At 39.9% G+C, this 20,133-nt stretch overlaps 1 protein-coding gene across 1 annotated transcript in view; it reads right to left on the reverse strand.

The window, feature by feature from the left end:
• The window catches only part of ADAMTS5 (ADAM metallopeptidase with thrombospondin type 1 motif 5), a 46,966-nt gene that overhangs the window by 8,659 nt on the left and 18,174 nt on the right, over nt 1-20,133 (reverse strand). The window contains exons 3-7 of the mRNA XM_027744149.2: nt 10,525-10,692; nt 4,461-4,744; nt 3,135-3,318; nt 2,522-2,697; nt 1,720-1,895 (exon numbers count right to left, since the gene is read on the reverse strand). Coding sequence (XP_027599950.1) covers nt 1,720-1,895; nt 2,522-2,697; nt 3,135-3,318; nt 4,461-4,744; nt 10,525-10,692 — 988 coding nt within the window. The remainder of the gene's footprint in view (nt 1-1,719; nt 1,896-2,521; nt 2,698-3,134; nt 3,319-4,460; nt 4,745-10,524; nt 10,693-20,133) is intronic.

The raw sequence follows: 20,133 nt of genomic DNA on the forward strand, positions 1-20,133 counted from the left end.
AGAAGATACTTGTGACTGGTTGATTATGACTTTCCAAATGGGGCAACGTTTTAAAATGCATTGAGGCTGAATTTATATTTTACCTTCTGGCCAGTCTCATGTCACTTAGAGGTGTGATTTGAGGTGTAAGATGGGAACTTCACAGGAATAATTATAATAAACCTCTCCATTTCCAAGTGTATCACTTCTACAAATTTGGCCTCACTGAAATTCATGGAATCCCTTTAACACTTCTGCTGGAGGCTGGATCCCAGCATAAGGATTATTACTGAATCATATGAAGTGAATCTCCCACTGTCTTCATTCAGACATCCCAGGCATTTCAATGTTTACAAACTGGAAAAGATTTAGTTTATATAGTTGCTAATTTGTATGGAAAGCCATTCCTTTTGGCAGAGGTGTTTTGGCACCGTTAGGTGAGCAATCATTGGTTTAGCAGGAAGAAGATTAGTTATGTTTATTTTTAGAATAAATTCACTCTCAAAGCCATTTTTGACTGCTATTAATCTCTATGTTGAAATGCATAGAAATAAAAGGTCATTTCAGGAGTCATATTTCAACTTCTGGTAGCTTTCAATATGCTATGTAAGAATTTGGAAGATATAAAACAAAATCAAGTTTATATATAAAGATGTTACACTAATGCAGTCACTGATTCTGAGTGGTAATTGTCAACTAAAAGTTCCTACCTTTGGATCTCTAGCAATCCTCTTAGACCCTGGAAGCTATATGAATGATAATTTAAAATCCTCATTTTTCTATGAATCTTAGGAATTGGAGAGGGAGGAAAATGAGCCCAGACATAAAGGAGACTTACTTGACATTGGTATCTCAGTACAAAGCCTACTGCCCCCTCAACGTGGTGAGGGAAAACCATGAGGGCAGTTCCTTTTATTTTACTTAACGCGTTAAGTTTTATTACAGTTAAAAGGTGAACTCTGACAGAAAAAAATGGATAACTGCTATAAATATTTTGACTTACAAAAATCCATCTGGAGATTGATACTATGCCAATGGACATGAAGGGATATAGTCACACTTAAGCCAATGTTTACTTCTGGTATCTCATCTAGTTATCTAAACTCCACACATACTCAGCAGCTGAAAAGGTGATTTCAGGGTATAATCCCTCTCAGCTATTAAGTAAGATGTTTACAGCCGTCTGCTTCTCTCCATTAGTTATACATGGAATGTGTGTCACAAAATCACGTGGAATGCTCTCACTGGCGTTCAGAATAGATGAGATGAAAAAACCTTCTCGGGGCATAACTTGCTAATGCAACAACATCTGGGAAATGCAAAATTTCAGATATGGAGATAATTCCGATCCCAAAAATTTTCTGATTCCTTCTTCTCTTCCTTTTTCTCTGTCCTCTAGGAACCACAGTCCACCTGACACAGCAAGATTAGCAAGTAGGATGACTTGCTATGCCTTTTTCTAGGCAGGCTTCCCATTAATGGGGTGCTCACCTGCATCACTGGCACTTTGTATCAGAAATGAACTTGGTACAGTGTTTTGCCAGATGATGATCTGCTAGTTTCAGGGTAATGCTAAGAGCCAGCTGTACACATCTGGAAAGTGCAGTATAGCACAGGCAATGTACTTTTTTCCCCAATCTTCATATGAAAGCAAATTGCATTGAGAGACATACAGAAAGCAGCACATTAGCGAAGTTATTATTTGCACAAGATACATTTAGCAATACTTGAGAGCAATACCTCTTTTTGGTAAAGGTGCCCATGACTTTTGTGCAGCTGGAGTTGTCTCCTCCACACACCCCACATTTGTCATACTGGAGCTTTGAGCCGATGATGCCGTCGCAACCAGTCCGGATGCATTTTCCTCGGACGCAGACTGAGTTGCTGTACGGTCGACATTCAGTACCATCAGTTACCTGAGCAATCAAATAAATGAGCCTCAGTTAAAACTGCCACAGAAAAGACCGAGTTTTTTGGATCCAACCGGCACGACACAGTTACTTATGTATGTCACCTACTCAGAACAGAGAGCCCGACAGACCAGGCTGAGTTTCTCTAACATCCCCAGCACAAAAACAATTTAGTAAAGCGCTGAAAGCAGCGACAGGTAACTTTCAGTTTGAGTGGTATCTGATAGAACAAACTGACCACAAGTCACATCTATACTACTTGGCTAGGTTAATTGGCTCTGTAAGATTTACTCTGGACTCCCTAAACCTAATTCAGGGTTAAAATTCCAGAATAATGGAAAACTCCAGGCAGAAACCCCTTTAGCCCCTTCTGAGAACAAACTAGTGCAGAGAGCACTAAGAGGCTCATATTTTTCATGAATTCACATACTGAGATGTGGAAAAACCCATCTCATTTTAGAGGCCAGTTCTGGTCCTAATGTATAACCAGTGGATCAAACCATTAAATCTAATCACACAGTGAAATCTCTGAATCATAGGATTAACTTCTTTTCCCTGGTTGAAGGGAAAGATTTTTAGATACAGGCCACTTCTGCACGGGAGCATGAAATCATGACTGGAGTTGCCATTACCTTCTGAGAAAACACCACATAATAGCCGGTTCCTTTGGCTCGGCAGGTGAGCTTGCAGACATCTCCGGGAAGTACTCCAGCATACTTGGGGACCCATTCAACAAATGTCTTGACACCCTTTGCATCAGACTGATAGCCATTCCTTGCTTCACACTGCTCTTGTCGAAAAGACTTAGCTGCAGAATTATTCACATCATTAGTGGCCATTTCAGACTACGCTGCAAATATCATTATGTCCATCTATTATTTCAATTTCTTCTTTACATAATTTTTAAGATACATCTCATCACTTCTCTACTTAGAACTGGCCCTCCAATCCTTCAACTGTTTTAGCTTGGAAATGTTCCTATGGCATAATAAGCATTAAAGGCCTAAAATTTGCATTACATTTCATTTTCCAGGACTGAAAATCTTTTTTCATTCACGTGTCCTTTCTCTATGGCGTCTGGGGAGGGCGTGGGTGAGAAATTACGATACCGTATTAATGATTAATGTCTTGCTTTAGTAAGTACATTTTGAGGAAACTACAGTGGACCTTTGCTGTGTCCTTCTACAGCAGATATTCAGTATTTACTGTCTATGAACAGACAGGCTGGAACACGAAGGCACTCACCGTTGGCGGGGCAGGGAGCGACGTTGCAGGAGCGGTAGATGGCCCTCTTGCCCGTGCAGTACCGCCCGTTGTTTCTGGGAGCTGGGTTGTTGCAGTGGCGATAAGCAAACTGAACTCCTCCACCACAGGTACGGGAGCACTGTCCCCAAGGCCCCCAGGAGCCCCAGTTACCATGGCTTGAAGCCTGGAACGTAAGAAACAGTAGCAGGTAAGTTCATCATCCAAGGGTGGATGAAGTGACATCTCAAAGTCGCTGCTAATATTTTCCTCATTGAAAGCAATTCTTTGATCATTTTAATCAGGAGCCTTCTTTCTCCCAGCAGAGTTAATTTCTGTCTTTTATCTGTACATTGACAACATCTCATTTGGCAAAGGCAATACTAGGCCTTGCTCCACACAGCTGCCTTCACACTGTTCCACGGAAGACACCGATGCACCAGAAAGAACGCCCAAAGTCTCATGTGCTGCTCTCTTTTATTTTGCTTTTCCTACCAAAAGGGCCCTTTAAACTGGCTTCAAGGGGTCTGGCTCCCAGAATATGTTCATAAAGCTAATCTATGATTAATTAAATCCAATTATTGTGATGTGTAGGCATTGCTTTGAATTACTGGCAAGAGATGGAGTTGTCAACTCTGCTAAATTGGCTACCTAGAAACAGTATTGCAATAGCATGTAGAAGTCTATAAATCTGTAAAACAGGGTGTTATAAGGGCTGTAGCTTGATTTGAATGGTTCTCATAGTTTGCAAATATTTTCACAAAGCTCTACAAGTCCACACCTCTTCTGTGGGGCTACTCTCTACCCAGTAAATTTAGAAGTATCTGAACTGACAGTTCTCGTGAGCTTTCAGATGCGCAGTGGACAGAGGAGATTCTGTCACTGGAGGTACAAACTTCTCTGCTCCAGAAACTATATTTTGTATTAACTTCATCAACCTTTTCCTTCACTGCAATTAGGGTCCTGGGGCCTTTCAGATGAGGGATGTAAATTAAATTTACGGACTTAATTTATCTTGCATTCCATGGCCAAGAAGCCCAGAGAGCTATGTCCTGATAACCGATTTACTGAATGGGCATATCATCTACTCTGAAAGGATGCTCCCAGTTTTCCAGGAATGAAAGTTTTCATACTTCAAGAAGAAAACATGCTTCCTGAACCTCAGCAGCATTTTTCCTATATCCCTCGCCAATAACAATCCAATTACAAGCTAAAAAAATAAGGCAGCTTTCAATCTGACTTCCAGAAAGTTCCTTTCACTTTCACAAAAATCAGCAATTTGAGGATCACGCCTTTAAAAATCCCCTAGGGTCACAGCCGGTAACTTACTGAGTAGTATTTCTTCTTGGTTTTGTCAACACATTTTCCTTGGAGGCAGATCCTTCCTTTTCCACACGGTGTTCCCTCGACAGCAGGGAGCTTCTTAGTCAGACAGACCATCTGCCCTTGGCGCACCACGGCACACCAGAGGCGAGAGCACACGTCCATCCCGGGACACACGGTGTACTCGGGCCCGAACGCCAGCTTGCACTGACGAATGGCGTCGTACGTTTGTCCCGGCAGCTCCTCGGGGCCCACGATGTGTTTCCTCGGTTGGTCCAGCAAACAGTTACCTAAAAAAGCGATCCAACCTGTTACTACTCGTTTCCTACTCTTCTCTGCAGAGCTGCAAATCCGTCAGGTAAGGCAGAACAACGATGACAGCAAACCTCACTCAAAGGAAGCTGGGGAGGGGAGGCTCTGTGAGATGACATCAGGTTCTGCACAAGGTCATACTGCTGCCACTGTGTTCTCACCCAGCAGCACACCGGGTGTCAAGCTGCCTATTTCCCATCTGAGCTTGTAAGTGAGTTTTACTCGGGTCCCCTTGGCCTTTCATCCTGGTTTCCTTTATGCGACGACCGGACACATTCCACACTATCAGTTTGTGATTTAAGGAGTGAGTGAAGTAAGCAAAGTTGTCATTTGAGTTCTGAGACAGAATGTCAGAAATGGTAAAGCTTCTAAACGGATGTCAGAAAAATCAAAAAAACACAGACTTGTAGCCAATGAGGCACTTAAAAAAAAAAAAGGAAAAAAAATCAAAACAAAAGGGAAAGAAAAAACCCTAACAGATCAAAGGGAAAATATAAGCTGCATGTCAAAACTAATGCTGGTGGTAAACCTGGACCAGTCTCCTTATAAAGAATGATACTCGGCTGCTTATGGAATTAGTTTGAAGAGGGCTATCCATTAATTAAAAAATACATAAATACCAGGAAGAAAAAATTACAAAAACATAAAGAATTGTATATGTGTTTTAAGATCTACTGCAGTGGTCAGGATTTGTCTGGCATACTCTAAACATGAAAATTCCCATTTATGTTGTAGGTATCTACTGATAGCTATTTTTTCACCACTGGAAACCTCACTTGTTGACATGCAGAACTATTTATTCAGTGTAACCTCTTTTACACTTCATGAAAGGGATATGTGGTCTGGGCAAGCTTCACTTATCCTTGGCCAAAATAACTTACCACAATTTACCTCATTTTGGAATCTATACCAGTGTTCTTCAGTTGGATCATGGGTTAGAAAAGCCTATCTATAAAACCCTCTACTATTTACACAAAATGGAATAGAATTTCAAGCTATGGCAGTGAATTTAAACAAACCAAATACTTAATTTCTCAATAACTTGGGTTTTCCTTTCAGAACACATACTTACTGCAACTGTTATTTTGTTCCTCTAAAGACCAAGGCCCATTAGCCAAATTAGCCAAAAATGCTTTCTGCATTACCTCTTACTACCAAAAACTCTCTGTTTTGCTAAACGTGTTCCATTTGTTGACCCTGATTTACCCCAGCCTTATCTGGACTATGCCGACTTTTTTAATGCAAACAAGGTGTGACAATGCTAACTCTCAAGAGATAAAGATACTTAGAAGTACCCTGGCATTCAAAGGTTGTTGTAGTGTAAAATATTATAGACATGATGAGGAGTGAGGAAGCACCTATCTTTTTTCTGGAGTTTCCGAAAAGGACATAACTGGTAAAAGTCCTGGCAAAAATACACTTTGTAAAAGTAAGTAATAGTGGAAATTCTACTTCATATACCTTGTGATGAGGAAGGAAGCTAATACATTGTTAGGGCAGTGATGGGAAGTCAGTAGTGTATCAACACTCATTATTATACATTGCTATTGTATCTATAGTTTATCCAACATGTAGAACTGTTATTCAGTATTTTAAAACATCATAATAACACTTCATTTCACCATGACAGACACCTTTGCCCCTCACTGAAATCTACTTTGACTGAAATGCCTGGAAATACAAATTTAGAGAAAAAAGAAAGAAAAGTCTCATCCTTGCATATACTTATCTGTCAATCATTTTAGTTAAAACCCATTCAAATACCTTTCACATTGAATAACAAACAGGTTTCACAAGCTTACACAGAAAATATAGCATTTTTCCCCTCCAGAAGACATTAATTCAAAACTGAAGATAGTGAACATCCCTAAGGATTCCCCATAGGAAAAAAAAATTATATTGGTAGAGAGTTGCAGTGTCTATGTTTAGACAGGTTGCAATGAAGTGCAGGTGTTGTTACCATGAGCTGGCCCAACGTCCTACTTGCAACAGTGAAAAAAGACTTGAGAAGTTGGAGAAAAGTTTGTCCTGGGCCCCCTGGTTGAGAAGGCAGAGAGGGCTTCAATTCACTCTTACACTTCAACATACAGAATATGTATATTCTGCAATTCCCATTTTTTGTCCTGAGTACTAAAGAACATCTTTGTGCCTGGAATAGAACGACATTGTTGGCTGATGACAGTGCTAATTAAGCCTTCTCATTATCTCTATCAATGTTTTCTGTAATCTATCTTGGGGAAAAAAAAAGGTAGAACAAGATCTGTGCAGGAAGCAGATAAGCAGGATATAAATTAATTAAAATACAAACAGTCCTTGTTTCAGGTTGCACTGAGCGCTGTGGCTGAACACAATAAATCTCAGGCAGTCATACCACAGCCTCGTGGTTGGCATGACAATAAAGGCAATTAGTACCTTTGGAAAGGCTTTGCTAAAAGCAGATGGAAATAAATGTCACTCTCTTCTGGACACTAACTGAGCCTTTTCTTCCTAAATGTCAAACTGCTGTGTGGGGTCATCTCATGAGTGTAAAACAAATGGTGATATCATGACAACACTGTTTATCATTCTCAGAGCAGGCCTCTGGAACAGGGAAGCAGGACCTTGATCCGCCCCAGACCTCCTGGTTGACCTTGGACAAGACATTTACATTGGGATTTATTTAGCTGACTTTAGCTGTATGTAATGCTGGTGTCTGCAATGCAGTCAGCTGTCAGGTGTTTCACTACTGAGGCAAACAAGTTTATGGTGTAATTAAGCACCACTAAGGCAACTGATGAGCTTCAATGCTGCTGATGGCATTGATTAGACCTCTGTGCACAACAATGGGAACTTGAGTACCCAGTTTAGGAGTAGCTACCTACATAGTAAGTACCCACATTTTATAAGAATAATACAGTCCCCAACATCACTTTCCAAATTTAGAACTTAGGCATATGAGTATTTGACAAAGTCATCTCAAGGAATTAGAGTCAAGACTGTAATGCTTTCTATTACAGCAGTACAGGGTGACTATCTAAATCTACATGAGAAGCTTGCTTAAAGCTTTGGTAAGACATTAACTCTTCATTTGTAATACAACAGTGCTCACAGATCCAAACTTCTGGACTTCACTCATATTTAATTTTGCTTACCCATAAGAAGGAGCAGATGAACCATTTTATTTCCTCACGCCAATGCTGCCATGCCCTGTTTGTCATCCCAAAGCACAATTCATATGCTCATGCCCGCTCAGATCTACATAGTGCCTGCTGCACTTCTTGAAATTACACCCAAATGAGTGAGGGTTGTTTCCTCTCCCTAGCAGTGCTTGAAAGAGATAGGATTTTCTTCTTTCTGTAGCAAGATTTGAGGGGAGTTCCTTCTTGAAAACGAAAAGGAAGGGAAAACACTGAAACTATACAACAGTACATCTGCCACACCTGAGGAAAACCCAAAAAGTAGACACATACTTAATCTGAAGGAAGCACAGAACTGTGGCATGTTTGCACTGTTCCATTATCAGCCCAAAGCTGATAGACAGCATTGCTCTAATAGGCTCCTGTGGTTTCTGATACACTCAGTGCACTACAAATGGGAATTATGGAGCTACGGATTAATTCACTGTCTGAAAGATGAAAATAAAACAAGAAGAACCGTTCCAAAAATAATGCATGTCCTTTCAAGCACAGTAATTTGAAGAAAGTGCAGTTTAAATCACTGACTTCCATTTTTACTTCATGGATAGCATTTGCATTCTGTTAAGATTGATCTCTGATTTAAAATAAATAACTGTAAAATTATAAATTTCAACAGAAAAGAAGACTGTTACTCACAAAAGGTCCCTGAAGGGCTGATCTATCAAGAAAAGAGATTTCCTAAACACTGTGTATTTGAAATCACATCAATCAGTAACAACATTAATTCTCAGAGGACTATGGAACTCTGTGATGAGAGGTTCAATAACTCTTATTTAAGACTACATACCTGAGTGATAACTACTCATGAGTTTTCAAAAAGGCAATATACCCTAACCCATTCCTTAACAGACTGACAGATTGTAAATCCTTTACATGCAGCAAAGAACACATAACATTGTGAAAAATTGGGTGGGTGGAAGGTGTCCCTGCCCACGGCAGGAGGTTGGAATTACATATCTTTAAGGTCCCTTCCAACCCAAACCATTCCGTGATTCCATGATTCAAGGGAAAGTGTCAGCAGCTGAGGACTGCCAAACTTCTTGTGCAGGAACTCAGCACTCATGATGAACAAGGAGACCATAATGCAGCTCTGAAGGATGTGAAGCTCTTGCCTATTTGTACATGAAAGAACTGGCAGAGTTACATTGTTAAACCTACAGGACAGACTGTTACAGGCCCACCTTACTTCGATATTGAGACTGGGCCCAACTCATGAATAAGAGTCCAAATTTCAAGCATCCTCCAGACAGAAACAAGCCAAAGGTAAGGTGGGTGGGAGAAATGCTTTCTTTGCTTGCTTACTGCTGGAGAAAGCAGCTCACTGGAGGCACAGTAAGGAGAACAACTCAGGTCACCAAAAAAAAAATAAAAGAAAAAGGAAAAAGGAAAAATACAGCCTTTCTACTCACCTGCAGCAGGAGAGGAACAGAAGAGGAAAAGTAGTTCAGAGTTCCTTTTGCTCTCTAAGAGGTTATTTATGCATGGTGAGAGAAGTCCCTTTTTTTACCCCAGTGGACTGCACTGCACCTCAGTAACTAAACTCAAAAGGGAAAGTTCTCTTTGTATGTGGAAACTAACTTGGTAATATTAAGTCACTGCCAGAGCAATATGGACCATAAAACAGGACAGTACAGATTAATGGATCTAATAAAATTGAGAGAAAAAATTAAGTCATTCTCCAATCAAGAAAAACGGGAGAAAATATTTCAGAGAGCACTGAAATTAGTCGACAAAATATTTAAGAGCAAACCTTTACATATAGCAGACATACCATGGTTTTTATCCATAAGCATTTCAGTTACCATAACAACTTGATATATTCACTCAATTATGTCATTTTTATCTCAGCATTTTGGAATTTCAGTGGTTTTTTTAAGAACTGCTGTTGCTTTGGGAGCATACCAAAGACTTTAAAACTCATTAAAGAGTGAAGACTATGCTTTTTTATTTCTACCTTTGGAAAATGAAAGCTTTACACTTATTCTCCAAAAGGTAAATTTCATATTTAACAAATAATAGTTACATGACTTTGGAAGGTAAGCTCCTGGGGCAGAAGTTACCTTTTACCATATATAGCACAGTGGACTCTGTATTTACATAGTAAATACAACGGCATTATAAGTGTAATAAATGTAATAAATATAACAGCATTATAAACATAATGAACGCCATTAATGGTAACAAGAGCTAACTCCAGGTAGACCATATCATCCACTTTAATTTCTGTGAGGAAAAAGCCCTTTTCTTGTGCCCTTTGTTTAAAGGACCACTCTGAGCTCATATCTGTGGCATTTTGGAAGAAAAGACTAACTTCATGCTTTTAAATAAACCTCTCAATTTTCCAAACCACAGTATTGCCAACATATACTCCACCAACTCTTTCTTTTCTCTTGCATTTGAACCATTGGAGGGAGGGTGAGACTGTGCCAGGCTTTTAGACTTTTGCCTAGCTTTGCAGTCACTTCCAAGATAGTCCTGAAGATGACCAAGGAATGAACAAGCTGCCATAAAATGTTCTTATTTAAAAAACAGATCACAGCAAAAACTAACATGTAGCTGACACAAGGTGTGATAATACATACCATGACCATCATCAAAAAATTCTGTAATAGTTGCTGAAGTGCATTTGGACCAGGGTTTTGAAGCATCAATGCTGGTCAGAATGGAGGACATCAGGCGCTTGTCTTCCATGGAGCCAAAGTTCTCCTCACAAAATTTGGAGTCATCATGGGAAAGTCCAAGCAAGTGCCCTATAGATATGAAACAAATAAAAAAATTATATTACTATCCGTAACAGAATTTACCAGCTGGAGCTCACGCTCATGGCAAAATGAATCGTATAATTCATCCCCAAATTTTAAAGAGCAGCCTAAAGCAGGGCACTTGAAATGTGCTATCTCCACCTAAATAAAAAACCAAAAAAGCTGTGACAGTTTACACCATTACATATAGCAAAGAAGTAATGCCATCAGCTGACATGTCATTGAACTAACTGAAACCTGATGGAGGGTAAAGGGAACTGTACTCAATTATATTAGTCAACAATTTAGCCCTTACTGTTTTTCCAAATCATCTTCTGCAAGAAAGACTAATACTTTACTCTGTAAAGGTATTCTGCAATTGCCTAGGAAGGTGCTACAACATCTTTTAAAACAGACAAAAATCCAAGTATTTATGATGCAACCAAACAACCTCTGTATAAATTCTTAAAGTGCACACCTTGCTTAAGTGCAAGTACCCTCTAAAATATCAAATACATAAGCCATTTGAATAATGTTTTCAGCCTCTTTCATGTAGAGTCTTGTTTCGTGTTTTTTTAGTTTGTTTTGATTAGGTTTCTAGTTTTGCTGGGTTTTACTTTTAAATGTACATGGTACTGGATATTTATACTTCAGAACACAAAATAATGTGTGCATAAAGCAGCACACGATGGAACTTTCAAAAATCCTTTATGTTCCAGGGGAGTTCAGTCCAGTGCTATGTGAGCTCTTGTAAGTGTGACAGCCCCAAGCCGTGTTTGGACAACACTCTCAGGCACATGATGGGACCCTGTTCTGTGCAGGGTCAGGAGCTGGACTTTGATGGTCCTTTGGGGTCCCTTCCAACTCAGGTTATTCTGTGATTCTCTGAACTCTTCCTGTAGATTAGTGATCCCCATCTTCTCTCCTCTCTGGGCAACAATAATAGTCTGTAGATAACGCACCCTGTTCCCTCTGCAAACAGCAGGTGTAACTTTAATTTCCATGCCTGCACTAGATCATTTTGCAGCCAACTTACTATCCAAGAGGTAGAAGAATGAATGGGAATAAAATTGCAGAGAGCTCAAGCTCACAGTCTTCAACCTAGGACAGGAGATGATTAATCCGACATCCAGGGCTAGACCAAGAGACCTTTAATAATAAGGACAAAGACCACCCATCAAAGCCACTGTAGAGGAATAAACCTGATGCCCTGAAAGACGCATACTGTACTATTCTGCAATAACTACAAGCCTTGTATGTACCATCAGCTTCATGTTTTGGTATAACTGCTGTGGACTAGCTGTAAGGTGACACAAGGGACACTTGATGGTAGGATAAATATTCTGATATCCATAATCATAGGCATGACAATAGTAATAATAATAATAGTAAAAAGTACAGTACAGACTGGAAAAGAAGAAAATGAGCAAATTCTACCCATTTTCCTTCTATAAACTTGCTGTTATGTTGTTTTCATCTGCTTTGGGGGAGAAGTCAAGAGGAAAGAGATGCAGGCAGTACTCACTGCTGAGCTGTATCTGCGATTACAAAAGTAGCTGTCAGATGAGAAGTCTGTGTTAAGGTTATGGGAGGTCAGAAATCAGGGTTTCTGTCCCGTGAAAGAAGCCAAGGAATCATCTGGCAGCCTTTACTCAGACACTGGGTTCCTGACCAAAGGATGGAGCCACAGGAAAAGTGACAAGAGGACCTTGATCTATCACTCCCAGTTGTAGCAGTGAGGACCAAGAAGAGCCAATCTGTCTTCTGCAGCTACTGAATCCCCACTGGAGGGGAGATGGGAAGAAGAATGAAGAGGGCATTTATCTTTTTTCCTCTTTCCCTCATGTGCACACATTTACCAACATCATTCAAAGAGAGCTAGTATTTTGAACAAAAGGTCCTGTAATGCCTAATAAATGAAGAATTTATTCAAGGAACCTGGGTTAACACTGATGGGAGTTCATACTTTTTGCCCTGTTACTCCTGTTGCTAACTGCTACTGCAATGCTACATCACAGGTACATTGCTGCAAAAACACAACGAATCAAACTTTCACACCGAAGGCACATCTAATTTCTGGTGTGTTTTATATGCAAGATTTGGGCTTATTTTTTTCAGATAACCCACTTTCCTTCCGCAGTACTTACTGTATATGGTCAGATAATGCTATTTTTATACTGCACTGAGACACAGCTGAGTATCAGTAGGTACATGTCGAATTTCAATCTGATAGAGCACTACATAAAGATGTGCTCTAAAGAGATGACAGAAACTTTTCTTTATTTAAGACAAATGCTGGTGTTGAGCAAAATAATTTACTACTAACATTATTATTTCACTTCATTTCTCTGGATTGATAGATTTCTCTGACAAGAGTAACCAAATAATCAGTGCATCACTTCTAACCTACAGAGCAAATTCTGTGGAAGCGTCACAGGCTGAGTGAGGGTTTGATGCATCAGCAGCTACTGTGCCAAGGAGGACTGCCTCTGACTTTGCCAAAGTCCTAGACACAACAAGTGTCTTCAGGAAACACAAAGCTGATGTTACTTTTGGTTGCTGTTCTATGCTGTGTTATCTCTGAGCTTGCTAATGCACTGAGGAGCAGTGAGGTCACACCTCACAGCTGAGAACTGTGGGCAGAACTGACAGGTTAGTGAACCTCAACATATGCCTAGTAGTAATATAACTAGAACCATTTTCTGCTGATGTTTCGTAACTCCTTGTTAGCACGTTTCACCAGTGTTCTGCTAACCCTAGCAGGACAGGGCTTCAGGCCTATCCCCTGGCTTTTGTTGATGGACCCCTCAATATGCAGCACAGCCCCTCATTTAAATCAGGACCACACACTGCTTTGCAGAGCTGTTCAGGAGTTTCAGCCACTTTCTTGCATTTAACTTGAATCCATTCACTTCAATATGCACATACTACCACTCAACCGAACAGAAATATTTGCAAAAAATTAGCCCAGCCAGCAAGAAAATGCCACGCTGGTTAGACTTAAGCCTCACTAGAGCAATCTTCTCTGAGACAACTTGTATGCTCAAAGGATGCAGGAAGAATGCTTTTGTATTTACTGTCCCAAGAGTACTCATAGTTGTAGAAATTACTTCATTGCAGCATGCTTGTGAAATAAGGCAATGAGGCTCTCTCAGTGGAAAAGGAGTTTCATTTCTAAGTCATTGGCTTGGTAGTAAACATCTCCGGGTGAATAAAAAAAGCTGGAGAATTGATCTGAAGAGTTTGGCTGAATAACATCACATGGCACACAACACATGTTCAGTGTAGGATATGAATGACAGCTGAGTGCAAAACAGCAACTTGAGAACTTAATTTTTCAAAGTGTTCAACATTTTATAGCACCACTCAGAACCATCCAAAACTTTGTGATATGAAGCATTCAGTCTTGTAGGGCAGAATTCAAGTTTCTTAACCTCTGGTTACCAGCCTGTGATACCACTCTCCAAGACTCCACCCATTTAAGATACAGTTTTGCTCTCTATATGAATCTCTTTCTTGCATAACTGTACTTCACCTTTTGGAATTGTTCATTTTATGTGAAGGACACTCCATGTGAGCACATAATTAAAGACTTAATGCAATGCATATATTCACAGCCCCATTAATGATGATGCTTCCGAATGCACAACTTGAGCACCTCTGAGTTTCTCTGCTACCTGGGACATTCTGAAAGGTCCTCTTTGCCTTTCCTACGTGTGTTTTTCAGCCCTGGCTCCTCCTCCAGTGCAATTTGTAAGCAATTTCAGCTCAGACTACCTACTGTTAGAGCAATGTGGTCACACCACATCAAACTATGGAAACCCTACAGCCAAGCAATGTGAATGCCCCTGGAGCAGGCCAGGCAGTACATTTTGCTTTAGTTTGCTCCATCTTCCCATCCTGAAGACAGTTTAGTTTCCTTCTCTCTCAGCTCTGAGAGACACACTGACTCTGCAGAGAATGAAACCGCTGAATTGTGGACTGAAATTCTTCTCCTTCCTTTCTTTTTTTCTCCTTCACATAGAAAAAAATATCCTTCAGATTACAGGAAGCTTGCAGCCAAATTTCAAGCTCTTCACTTTGAGCAGAGTGATTGAAAATTTTTTCATAACATGATTAAAATTTAAGTCTCCCTCTCAAAAAAGGCTGGACAGTCTCTGTGGAGAAGTTCAGAGTAAATAAATAAAATTAAATGCTTCTCAGGAGACTATTCAGCACAGAACATTTCATCCCAAATACTTTGGCAAAAGCACAGGAATCTGAAACAGGGTCATCTTCTGGAAAGTGTCAAGCTACTGGCTTCACCTTTAATTGGAGTGCAGCATAACTTCTATACAGTGGTAAATGGGGTGAGCTGAGGACACACCTCATTAACGGTGTCTACTTTGTCATATTAAATCAGGCCATTGTTCTAATGCATGACGAGAACTAAGACACTTACTTGGCAGACTTCAGCTTTTTGAGGAGAAGCCTCCCAAAGTATTTGTGAATCTCTCTTGTTATGTTTAAAATTTTCAAAAATGATTTAAAAAAAATCTTGACAAGGAAAGAAGCAGTAAGTAATAATACATAATCCTGATTGTCAGTTTTTGAGCTTCTAAATTAGCCACTGGTGATGTTAGCTGTTTATAGCATTAAATATATGGATTTTAGCTCTCCATACTGATTTGCCAGTTAAAATGATTTGCCAGTTAACTCTGTATGCATACTTACAAACGCCGCGAATGCAAATTTCAAAGGATTTTATGGAAACTAAAAATCCAAATTCTTATCCCAATCTTAATTTCCCTCTGTCCTAACTTCGCCTTTTAAGGCATTCTGACCAGACTTAAAAGTAATTAAAGCACAGGACAAACTTCCAATGACACTTAAAGCTGGTTCTGCCTTTCATTAAAAGGAATCAAAATTCAAAATATCACAGGGCTCTGCAATCTCTACTGCCTAGCTAAGTTATGCTCTTTTTAGCACAGAAGTGAGAACAACAAAATACTTCAACACCTGTGCCCTTTGTCCTTTTGCATCCCAAAATTAAAGAAGGGACGTTTCCCTTCCTACTTCAAAAAGTCACTCCCTCCCACCCCTTGCATGCATGAACATGTTGGTATTATCACATATTGCTCAGGACATTAGGGGAGTTTCTGGCATTTATTGGTGGGGTGCTCCCTTTCATAAGAATCTGAGTTAAAAGGTTACAGGTGATCCTTCAAGTGATCCTGTATGTCAGCAGAACTCCAGAGAAAGCTTTGGACAAAATCAAGACTTAAGGAATACAAATCTTATAAAGAAGGCTTTTAAAAACAGTGCCAATTTTAGCACCACACCATTTTGTACTGCTATGAACGTCAAACCAGGCTATTGAAAAAAAAGAAAGGGCTCCCAGCAGCTGTGTAAAACGATGACTGATTGAGAATGGGTTAGTAGATCATCTGATGTTTTCTACTTAATGAAGCATCTTACTGGTGTTGACAGTTCCCACTGAGTGAAAATGACATAATATAATTTTACCAGCAGGATGGTGTTTAGTTAAGTTATGCTGTAGGAATGCACAAAATGGTGAAAGAAACAGATGGCGAGGAAGCAGGGTTTGCCCTCGTGGAAGGGGAGTTAGCCTTCTTGTGAATTGGTTCTGTCCCAAGCTGAAAAAAGACCAACCACCTAAATGTACCGATACCCTTTCCTCACAGCCTTCCTTCCCTCCCTTGAGGGGAGACAAAGTGTAACTACTTCAGTAAACTGCTGACAGTGGTACAACAGCAACCTGCGTTCTTTGGACAGGAGTATATTTTGGAATACCACCTGCAAGGGGCTCTTGGCATGGCTCAGCCAGTTTAGATTCTGAAGCAAGAGGAGCAAGAGGAGCCAACAGCAGCCAATAGTTCCTGGATCCCAGTTCACCTGCACTGTCTGCATTGCTGATTGTGGACCTTGCACTGCACAGGCTTCCCTACCCCAATACTACTGAAGGCCAACACCTGCTACAGCCCAACAGGAAATAATACCTGCAATGGGTTAAAAAAAAATTCCTATGCCTTGTAGGAATGGGGTGTATATACCTAATATAAGGTGGGAATACCCCAAAGCAATTATGACATATCAGCTAAAACTTCGATCCTCTCTAAGCATCAGGACACAAATTGCTCTGCAGGGAAATCAGGAGTTGGATGTGTGGTGGAGCACACTGGACTGCAGCTATCTTATTCCCAGATGAAGTGGGAAGCAAAACAGAATTACAGAATCACAAAATACGCTGAGCTGGAAGGGACCCACAAGGATCATCGAAGTCCAGCTCCTGGCCCTGCACAGGACAGACCCAAGAATCACACCATAGGCCTGAGAGTGTTGTCCAAATGCTTCTTGAAGTTTGGATATTTCTGATTTTTCTTATTATATAGTTCTAGACTATCTGCAGAAGTTCTCTGAGTGAAAAGCATGCAAAATTATTCTAATCTCTTTCATTTTTCCCTTGTATTTCAAGCATAAGAAGCAAGAAAACAAGGTGTCCACAACGTACAGCAAGAAATCCCCAGTTTTTGCTTAAGCACAAATCATGGTGGCTCTCCTGAAAAAAAGCCAACAGTCTTGTTTATGGACATACATAGATCTCTAGTGCTTGAACTGAACAGCTTGTCAAAGTACAGCTCTTGCACTCAATTTGACCACAGGACACATGCAAAGTGACACAGCATGCTAAAAAATGCTGCAGGCATTGTAATTTGTTTTCTTAGAAAAGCTCAACTCTGGTGAAGCATGTGTCTTCCAGTGAGGTCATGCCTTTCCCCTAATTTTCAGTTGGGATGACTGGGGTACAAAAGCAGGTCAAGTGATTTGCCCAAGGTTACCCAGTGAGTCACTGGCTCTCATGGGATCAGGACTCAGGAAGCTCCTGGCTCAACATTCCTCGGTCTAATCACCAGCCCATACCTTCTGCATTAGCCTCCCACTCTCTCCTTTGGTAAACAAAGATTGCATGTGGTAACTCTTTCAAAATAAAACCACTTCTTTTCATATGTACTGTTTTTCTAACTTGTGTCAGTACGTGACGCCTTATTAAGAATTTCATATTGATATAACTTACAAATCCTCTTGAATTCATGGGAATTTTGCATAAAAATGATGGACCTAAGCAATAACAATTAATAAAGTTTTTTTTTTAATAAAATAGAAGTGATTTGAATTTCACAAGCTTACAAAAAAATTGCATAGAATATAAAACTGGCTATTCCTCTTTCTTCATCCTTGAACTTTCCTCCCAATTTTCTTTTCTTTGACTGCTATCAATCATTTATGTAAGAAAAAAGAACAAAAAAATAACTCTCTCTTTTAAATCACCATCCCAGAGGCAGTTTTTAATATTTCTGGCTTAAAAGGGTTCTTCAGACTAAATGAAACAATAGTATGAAGTGCAGCTTCTTCTCAGGAGCAGACATAAAAACAAGCCACAATCAGACATTCATACACCAGCGCTGCAGACTTTACACAAAACAAACTTGGGTTGAAAAGGCTTGTTATAACAGACTTCTGTGGGAGATCAGAGATACATCACCCCATCAGACAGGCAATTTGCAAGCAAAATTCTGGCCAGGCAATCCAGTCAAGGCAATCAGAGACCACTTGGTCCACATAGACCCAAATAATCATTAAAAACATGCGGTCTTGGAGGTCCACACTACCTCTACTGCACTAATTAATGGGGCATGTAGAAGATAAATATTAATTTCAGTGAAAAAGTGGGAGATGGTGACACCTATTTCACACCTGTTCAACTCAGAGTAACTCGCAAACAATATAATTCATCGCAGCTCATGGTAAATGAATGAACTCCAGGAGAGTACACAGTGCAAAAATGTAAAAATTGCATTGCCTGCTGCCTGCTTATTAAGTAATTCTGCCTTCCTTTCTGTACCAGAAGTACCTTACCCACAAAAACTACATGATCATACGGGTAGGATCTACCTGCCAAGGAGGAAAGCAGTCCCTACTTTACCCTGCAGCCTGGAAGACTGGGGGTCCAAGCTGAACACAGAACTTGTTCTAGGATCATAGAATCACTTAGGTTGGAAAAGACCCTTTAAGACCATTGAGTACAACTATAAACTTAACACTGCCAAGTCCACCGCTAAACCATGTCCTTGAAATATTTTTTGATAATGACTGTTCTGAAACATTAGACAAAATATGTTTTATTCTCAACTCCTCTGTGGTTGCAGAGATACTGATATTCCACTCTACGTATCTGGCTTTAAGTTACGATGTTCAGGATCTATAGCAGCTTCTCAAAGCATGGCGTCAGTTTAGTCTAATTCTTCATGAGGTTATACGTACACAGAGATCAGCACAACTCCAGAAAACCTCTGGAAACTCAGGCAATGTTAGTGCTCTGAGTCACTTCCTGAAGCCTCTGGTTGAGAATCTGGCCCTCCACCTCCTCACTGCTCTGTCAGGACCACCTCATAGGCATTATGAAGGCAGAGATCCCCAGTCCACTCAGACTTAAAAGCACATGGTAGATAAAAAAGAGCTCAGGCATATTCAGAATCTGAGGATTATATTTTTCTACAGGACATCAATTTATCCCTTCCACCTGTCTATATGAACTGCCTCACCTTCACCAAATAAGGTCTGCTATAAGCACCACATCTGCTGCAGGTGGAAAAATTATATATTTTATATAATATTACAAGTTAATAAAAATATTGTTGGGTAAGCCAAGAATTTTTATTCAAAATTTTAACCAGCAACCTTTTATACAGCTGATATTTGCTTTTTGAAGCATCAGCTCAATTTTCTGCCCTATCAGCACCTCTTGTGAAGGCTTATCTTGGACTGCTCATCTTTTCTCTTAATCAAAGGGGAGATGTTCATGAAGGCTTAATTCAAGAGCTTTTGCAAGCAGAAGTTAATACAGAAGTTTGAAAAAGGTTCAAAGAGAAGGAATCAAACAATTGTCCTGATATATGTCATCAGAGAAGACTTGGATAAGTGTATTCCCTCTCCTTTTTTGTTGTTTTAAGAAAGCAAATCTGCCTAATTATGATTACCTGGATATTTGCCTAAACTTCATCTGTCATGAAGGAAACATAATACGAGAGTCAGACAGCCTTCACCGTTTTTTCATGTGGCTATGAGATTCTGTGCCCTTGGCAATGTATCCCCCTTGAAATGAAAGGCTACAAAAGATTTGTAGCTGTCAAATCTGAAGCTTATCTTTATCTGCTTTATCTTGACAGCCTTGAAATCAAAGGGCTGCATGTTCAGCAGTGGAAAAGAAAAGATTACTGTATTTAGTTACTTTTGAGTGTACACAAAATGAGCACATGTGGTAAAATATGAAATGGGAGCATTTTTTGACTGTTCTATGGACATCAAAAGCAAGACTACCATGGAAGTATCATACACATTGTTCCCAGTTTAATTTTTTACTGAGGAAGGGTCAGAATCGTAGTTTGCTAT

This window comes from Pipra filicauda, unplaced genomic scaffold (genome assembly GCF_003945595.2).
Source record: "Pipra filicauda isolate LSUMZ 115617 unplaced genomic scaffold, ASM394559v2 scaffold171_size1565689_pilon, whole genome shotgun sequence".
NCBI classification, from domain to species: domain Eukaryota; kingdom Metazoa; phylum Chordata; class Aves; order Passeriformes; family Pipridae; genus Pipra; species Pipra filicauda.